At 34.5% G+C, this 8299-nt stretch overlaps 1 protein-coding gene across 1 annotated transcript; it reads left to right on the forward strand.

The window, feature by feature from the left end:
* Positions 1-1056: 1056 nt before the first annotated feature.
* Positions 1057-7130, forward strand: LOC134273012 (ras-related and estrogen-regulated growth inhibitor-like protein). Its single transcript, XM_062755184.1, has 5 exons — positions 1057-1237; positions 1727-2140; positions 5184-5240; positions 5370-5446; positions 6229-7130. Exons 2-5 carry the CDS (start codon positions 2074-2076, stop codon positions 6700-6702), a joined length of 675 nt encoding a protein of 224 aa, XP_062611168.1. The 5' UTR covers positions 1057-1237; positions 1727-2073; the 3' UTR covers positions 6703-7130.
* The last annotated feature ends 1169 nt before the right edge of the window (positions 7131-8299 follow it).

The following is an 8299-nucleotide window of genomic DNA, read 5'->3' on the forward strand; positions in this document are numbered from 1 at the left end:
GTGAGTAAATTTACATATGAGTAAAATATACTGATGTATGCAAATCATGTCGTATGAATGGGGTATTAGACATTAAAAATGTAGACTAATAGATTTAAATTACACGAGGACTTCTATGCCAATTTCAATAGTTCGATCTCGCACACTGGCGTCAAACACAAAGGTAGCTGCACGAGATTTTCATGCATATTTGGTCTTCTTAGCGTCAGACACAGAGGCAGATGCGCACGAGATTTGCATGCATATTAGGCCTCCTTAGCTGATGACCTATCGACCTGCCTAATTTACATTCCGGCAGAATTATAAAGAAATAAATTCCCCCAACTTTCAAACAGTTATCACAGAGGAAAAAATTAGAAATGGAAATATTTAGAGAAAATTGCAGTCTGGGTCACTTCACCTCGCTTCATCTGATTCCATTGACAGGGGACCGGTATTTATGATAGAATTCTCATCTCTGATTATCATGAGGCTTTCAAGGTTTATTTATATTAGATAGAATAATCATGAAATGGTGAGATGAGAAACTTTACCAATATTTTGATATTGTGAGGAAAAATGGTGCGAGTTTTTCTTACTTTGAGAATATTGTAAAATTTACTATACATGCATGTGTTTCAAAACTGAAATATTTACATGTATATAAGGCCATTGCTTGATCGCCTTACTTGAATATGAAAAGTATAACTTCCGGAGGTATATCAAATTTAGCTCAAATTATTCACTTGGTAAAGAGGACAATTGACCCATTCACCTCCCAATTCCCAATACAAATAGGCATATACATGTACAGTGATGTTTCAGGAGGGAAATGTTCTGAAATTTAGGGTGGGGTATATTTGAGGACTAGAAGTACGATGCAGAATTCTAATGTATAAAATTCTGCAAATATAACAATTAAACGATGTAAACAAGGAATAAATTAAACAAGAAATTCAATCTTATGTCTGGATTTGACTAGAAATTATGTCATATGTAGGCTGGACAAAAATGAGTGCATTAGCATTTTAACCAAAAGGGTTTATACGTTTTGAATACCTCAAGATAAATGCGTTGCAGTCGACCTGTGTGTCATACTGTTGAATGACATAATCGGAAATCTTTTAAAACATCACCACAATGTGCAAAAAGGTTTATTAACCGTAGATACAATGGATCTGAAATCGTGAGAAGAAAATGACCGTAGGACCTACTCATCCAAATTTGAATTGACCCACTGAAACACAAATTTGCTCAGGTGAGGGGGAAAACAAAAGATGTATGTAAAGTAAATTAGGGATGACCGGAGAATTTACTCAACTTCATGGCTAGGTCTGACCCAGTGATACATATAATATACGCAAAATAAACATGATAGGTAAAGGAAAAAATATATAAAAGACGGCTGAGAGGAATATATATAGAAAGTTTTTAAGGTTATTGACAGTTACTGTGTCTATTTGACGTTAATGTTTACACTGAGAGGAAAACGACTCAAAATTCGACCCTGCTTTACCTGCGCGGCTTTCTGTATTAAAGCACCTGTGTACACCTTTATAAGCCCAGTCAGTCTGATAGCACAGGCAGGAAGAACTCTGGTGTGTGGAATAAGCCCACTATTCTAAAAATATTGATTCAAGGTATCAGCCTTGACGCGCAACACCTTCAGTGCATCGGTAAAGAAGAAGTTGAGTGAACTGTTTTTTTTAATTTATTTCTTACATAAGTTATTTTCTACCAACACCAGGTATTATAAGCACCCACACAGCAGCCTGGGGAGTCATTGATGCCTCGAGACGCTGGGCATACAGTGTGTTCATGATTTTATGGAGTAGAGCCAGATTTGCAGCTGTATGAATTAATATCGGAAATCGTCTAATGGAGTAAAAAAGTCAGCAATTATCGAACACTCTGTCACCAATTATCTGTTGGCTTTACTCACTTTTTTTTTTTTTAAATTTGGAGTTGATATAAATACGTTAAACGGTTTACAAACGATGTAGATGTTCTTTGTGACTTAGAATTGTGGCATATACCTGGGACTTGAGTTTACAACATTAACTTTGTATAGTAGATCAGCGGGACTATTTCCTAATGAGGACCACTATGACGTCATCATTAAGGGTCATGGTCTTAGGAGCAGAGAAAACTGGAAAATCTGGTAAGTCTATTATAGTTATTCTGTGGTGATATTTGACAATCTGAATATGTATACATATATCCCGGTCCATTCTTGTTGGGGCTAACAGAAACTGTTTTGAATTACTTTTTTTCAACTGGGTTTAACGATTTTCAGAACTACTTGAAGAAACCCTTATATTTCAGGCTTGGTCTTGCCTACATTTTAAACTAAATGAAACAAAACTAGCTTAATTAAAAAGCAATAGTAATTCAGCTGATGAAAATCTAAGAGCATTTCATTTGATGTTCAGTGGGAATTGTCGGGATGTTAAAGATACGGTGTTTGATTATCATAAACTGTAAGGTATTAAAAGATACAGCTCTTGAGATATATGATAAACAGTGCTTGATCCTGAATACACCAATATCCTATCATAAAACTTGGCGTACTCTCTGACCATCTGTTGTCAATAGGACGGACATCTGTTAAAACATCTGACTACATGACTACAACGTCAATCCTACAATTCCAGAAAAAAGATTGTATATATGTTTAGATTTGAGATCACGGAATTCAAACCACTTCAGAGTGTCTCTGTTGGGAGATGTTATTCTAGTTAAGCTGTACACAAATCCATTTAGAAAGTTGTTTAAGTACGCAAAGCGTTCAATAAGATCATTGTTTGCTATGAAATTTTAAAAGACTCGTTACGAAATCGAGACGGTTGAAAATATTTTCACACATTTCAAGGACAATCGAATCATTACGTATTGGAATTAAAAGCAGCATCGTGGTTTAACACGTGAAAAACAAAAATGGGGGAACACACAGATAAGAGGTTTCGATGAGAATTTACAGAACAACAAAAGACGATTTCACAAAGAACAGTGCATTTTATTAAATACCTCTTTTGGGAGCCTAATGCTCTTAAAATGACACTGCAAAATATCGAACGTTCATTGAGTGACTGTCTTTTTTTTTCTGGTTGAGGTCAAGCATTCAATGTTCATCAAATGAACTGAACTGGTCATGTATATTTTTTTCTTGCATAAATTTACTTGCTTTATTGCTTCAAAAATAAACGGTTTACAAGAAGTCCAAGGAGAAGTCAAGTCTCAGCATAATTCCTTTACATATGTTAATGTTCTGTTATTGTTGGGGGCCTTGTTTAAATACATCAGCAGACATCAAAGAAATATTTTGACAATTTGAGGCCAAGAGGACAATTCCTTGTTAGGCCATTTCGTGGTCTGCTGCTTTTGTCAGTGGCATACAAGACACAGGGGACGGGCTCGTACGTATAGAGTAGACTTGTTTTTCGTGACGGAGAACGAGGAAATACAACCGTAAAACAACATAGATGAGAACTTGAAAAGGATTTTAATTTAGAGAAACTAAATTCTTTCCGACTTTAAAATGAACCGACAAATAAAAAAAAATAAGCACATTTTTTGGTAGGTAATTTTGGGGTTGAATAGAAGTACACTTTTTACTGTTTACAGACAAAGGTAACCGTATGCACCAAAGAGTTCAGAAAAAAACCAGACAACTGTTCCACGGACCATTAATATAGTGCTATTTGAATTGTTATTTTACTTTGGTTGCTGAGGATAATTGCCTTTACATGAGAAGTTCTCTTGTATTGCAAAGTGTTGTTATTGCGTGCAAACGGTTTTAAAAAAAGAGATCTCACGAATGCATTAATTTCATTTCGTTCATAAAATATATACACTCATTAAACAAAAATACCCCCATTTATAGCTGACTTTTTTCTTCTTTAGCGTGTGATTTTCTGATATTGGCCCTAGGAAACAATAACACGTGCCAAATCTCTCGATTACGCAACATTTAACAAAAATAATGTATCTCATAATAAATGTAGCAGATAAGCATAGAATACATTTCTTCAGATGATAGGCTGATGTGGATGAAATGCGGAATAGTTCAATGTAGGATAAGTAAAAATAAGTCATTCAATCGTTATTGGGATCAGCAAACGTAAACAGTTCGTGAAAAAATTAATCCATTCATATATTTTTGTTTTTAAAAAAGGAACGAATTTCAGCTTCTTGCTTGATATCTCAGATTTTATCGTATAATAAAGCGGGTAATGAAACTCCAAGCAAATAATATCGGTCGAGCATTTTTTCCTATCTCAAAAAATCGTTCATTTTTTTATATCAATATGTGCCGCCATAGATGAATTGCAAAGTTTTGGACTTAGGTACTTTTGGTCATGTATATAGATGGATTACTTAAGATAAATAAAAACTTTATTTTTAAATTTCTGCATGTTGGCTCTTCAAAGAATATCTATAGGTCAATTACCTATGTGACTGTATATTTTCTTGAAAGACAAGTCTTTTGAAAGACAAAAATGTCAGTCCTCTCCCTTCAAGAGGATGATATACAGTACACAAATACACCTTTTGGTGTGCTCCTCAAGGTCTTCGTGTGTATTGAATTCTCTCACACAGAAGAGACTCGCAAAGGCCTTCTGTAGAGACGAGACAGCCATCTTAAACGTTAAGAAATTTAAATTCTCTTACATGAAATACTGGAATTAAAATTGATCAGCGGGATGCTCACTTACTTGCGCCGTGAACAACTAGACAAATAGGACGTTAGATATAGACAACCCCCACGCCACATTTAACAAAGAACGTCTTCCCTCGACTTTAATTAAAACAATATTTGTCACCGAAGTGTAATCCTAGGGTTTCACGACATTGGCCTCTTAAATCTTCTGTTTCACGACACAGTATGCATACAAGGGGGATGTTTGCTCTAAATATTTCTGTAAAGAGGGCCTCTTATGGTATTAACTATCCCCTCTGACACACATATAATAAAAATCGTATGAAGCTGAGAAAATAAAATTAAACATATAAAACATCAAAGCTTGTGTTTTATTATCGGTTCACTGTAAAAGTCAAGACGACCTATTAATTTTAGTGATAGGAATGTATTCCAAAAAGACGAAAAAGAGGAGGGGCATATAGCTGAAACTTAAGTCATATTTTGATGTGATGAAAAATTCATTACTTTTCGAATCATTGACGTATTTTTCTTTATTTTTCAGCTGTTACCGTAAGATTCTTAACCAAAAGATTTATAGGCGAATACAACTCCAATATAGGTAAGAAATACAGAAAAAAGTCATCATTTTCTTTTGAATTCTTCAGGACGAATCATAACATTGTCAATTGTTTATAAATTTTCTGATTTAAAGACTCAATGCTAAAGTTCATTTTTTTTTTAATTTCAGATTTGTTATATAAGTCGTGCATCAAGCAAGAAGATTACTTGACAGACATTGAAATCTTAGACACCAGTAGCAGAAAGGTAATTTTCGTAATTAATCATCAAATTAACAAATCGTTTTTATTATTACTCATCAACAAATTAACATTGCAAGCGATAACGATGTTTTGTTATTGAATGCGTACTTTCGCAGATGTTTGACGCAAGAGAAAAAACTAACTTTTGTGATGTCATGCAAAGAAATACTATAGTAAAGGAAAACACACATGAACTATCTTTAAAACATGAATGGAGATTACACAGCTTTAGGGAAAAGTATCAATTTTATTTCTTGTGTCTTCCATTTGTTTTGACGGAAAATTCAGAACATATTTTATAAACAAAAACTGAATATTAAGTCTTCTGTAGCAAGACACCGAATTTATTTGGATAATAAGCATACTTAAACTCATTCCATGTCAAATTTTTAACCGCTTTAGTTCGTAATCTATTAAATATGTTGGGGTTATGTTTGCTCTAGCCTGACTTCGATCTCCAGAATGTGTTAAGTTTGGACGGCTATTGTTATTGACATTATTTACATGGTGAGGGGATTACGGTGGATTATGTAGTAGACTTAATACTCTCACCGAGTTATCTGTCAAATTCGTGCTAACATTCGATTGTATGTAAGCATTAAATATGATTCCATATCGTATATGGGTCATCTAGAATGTCACGTAAACAAACTAAAATTGAGAATTTTTGTCCTATATACAAGAAAAGACCGTGCAATTTTTTTAATCTAGACATTGTTTTATTCCCTTTTCAAATAAAGGCCATTCAAAATACCAATTTATATCTTTCAATTTTCTCTTTTTTAGAATAACTCATCTTCGCCATCCACAGAGACTCAGTTGAACTGGGCCGATGCTTATGTGATTGTGTACAGCATATGTGATGCGTGTTCGTTTGAAAGAGCTAAGACTCTCTTAGAGAGCATCAACAAAGTTCGTTCTAACTCCTACATTCCCGTTCTTCTATTAGGAAACAAAACAGACCTCGAACACAGAAGAGCTGTTGGTGTTGAGGACGGCCACCAGGTGGCCATTGAGTACAACTGCCAATATTACGAAGTATCCGCGGCGGAAAATTACGTCACGATCAACATTGCATTCCAAGCTTTGCTCAGAGAAGCTAAGATAAACCAACAACAGAAATCTATGTTAAAACGAAGGAGAACGTCTTTAGTGAATGTATCAAAGAAACTTGGTGCCATGTTCAGTGGGAAGAAAGACTGTGATTTTGATAAAAGAAGGACTTCCGTCGATACGAATTCTCCGCTCAAGCTCACGTGAAACAAATTTGGCTTTCATCCTCAAAGAAAGCGTCTGATGATGGACAGAATGTCTGCCCATTTGTATGCCTTAAAATATAGATCTAACGTGCGAACATTAAAAATAAAAGGGTATACAACTCAATTTCTACATTCAATTAGCAGACATGTGGCACGAAATTATTGCTTGTTTTGAGAAAAAAAGACCTCTTCTTTGTTGAAGATACGAAGATAGTTTAAGTCACATGACTTTATAATGCTCCCTGTGATGTACTAACGAGAGAAATGATCAAATCATTGCTCACTTAAAGAACGCCTGTCAGTTATAGAAGTGGAGACTGTTTATTATTAGCATTGAATGCTTCGTTGTTTTGTTACATTTGTTTCCTTTTTATGTTATTTCGATTATCTTTGTATATCTATTAAAATAAACAATGTGATTTCCTACAACTCTGCTCTCCATTTTCTTGTTCTATCTTCAAAATACAGAATGTGTAAACGTAAATAAATTAGTTTTATCAAACATGCCCTTTCTTTGGATAGACCTGTGTCAACAACTTGGTGAAGGTTGGTATAAAAAAGAATATTGATTTTGGCAGAGGGTTTTAGGTTTCCGTATTGACATATTTACACGCTTTGACAACCCGTTACTCAAGTTGACATGGTGTAGATTGGAAACCTTACAATGTATACACTTATCATGCATCTAGTGCATTTGGTTTGCAAACATGTCACAAAAAAAACTGGTAAAAGGATAAGACATATGCATTAACCATTATCCATTATAACCCAAATACGTTATGGATAAGGACTCATAAACTGTCAAAACTTAATTAAGCTGGAAATTTCTGCTCTCTCTTGTATTGGCTCCTTCAACTGCCCAGTATGCAATATTCATTGATAGCTTTTAACAAAATACACATTTACATGCTTTTTTGGAACATTCATCTTATTCTGAAGTCACGATATTCCCCTTGTTTTGTTTTCCCCCAAATGATGTTTCCTGGGATTACATATGTATTCGCTCTTCACCTAAATCTGCTCCTGAAACCGGGTTACGCAACCATTTTAGTTTCTAAATTTGGAAAGTACTTAAAACTTCCGTTTGAAATATTGTAATCTTAATGCATTTAATGGATCTATCAGAGTCGAGACCGGCCACAATGCTATTGAGGCAAACAAATCACACCGATTCTCGTTGTAAATCAAATACTTATTACATAAGAAGGCATAAGAAAATTTTTATTCGTTATATAGATTTTGGCCTTTTAACCCTCTTAAAGGTCTTTTAAAAGGTCTTGCACTTACTCTTTAATTAACAAGATTTGTGAAAATAAAATAAAGTCCAAGGTTTTGCCTTGGTTCGTGTAATTACATATTGCTTGAAAAAAGAAACATGCTTGTATGTACAGCATAAAGGAGAAGTTGGGCGCTGGTTCGTCTTCATAAAACAAATGATGACCTCTGAGACATGCACTTGGTAGTTTCCAATAGTTGTACGTGTGGGACGCACTTTCCATTCTTGTCTTTGATAGCTTCACAGTATTCATTTAACAAACATTAATACGTAGGAACATATGCTAAAATGGATGAGAAAGTCAGACATATGGACAGATACA

The sequence above is a fragment of the Saccostrea cucullata genome, unplaced genomic scaffold (assembly GCF_032062105.1).
Source record: "Saccostrea cucullata isolate Sc308-1 unplaced genomic scaffold, CSIRO_AGI_Scuc_v1 ctg2050, whole genome shotgun sequence".
NCBI lineage: Eukaryota > Metazoa > Mollusca > Bivalvia > Ostreida > Ostreidae > Saccostrea > Saccostrea cuccullata.

Bases quoted from the DNA above. Each gene is read 5' to 3' on its own strand.
- LOC134273012 (XM_062755184.1), top strand. From the start codon at position 2,074: ATGAGGACCACTATGACGTCATCATTAAGGGTCATGGTCTTAGGAGCA. The intron at 5,241-5,369 runs GTAAGAAATACA...TTTTAATTTCAG, and splicing joins CGAATACAACTCCAATATAG to ATTTGTTATATAAGTCGTGC. The intron at 5,447-6,228 runs GTAATTTTCGTA...TCTCTTTTTTAG, and splicing joins TAGACACCAGTAGCAGAAAG to AATAACTCATCTTCGCCATC.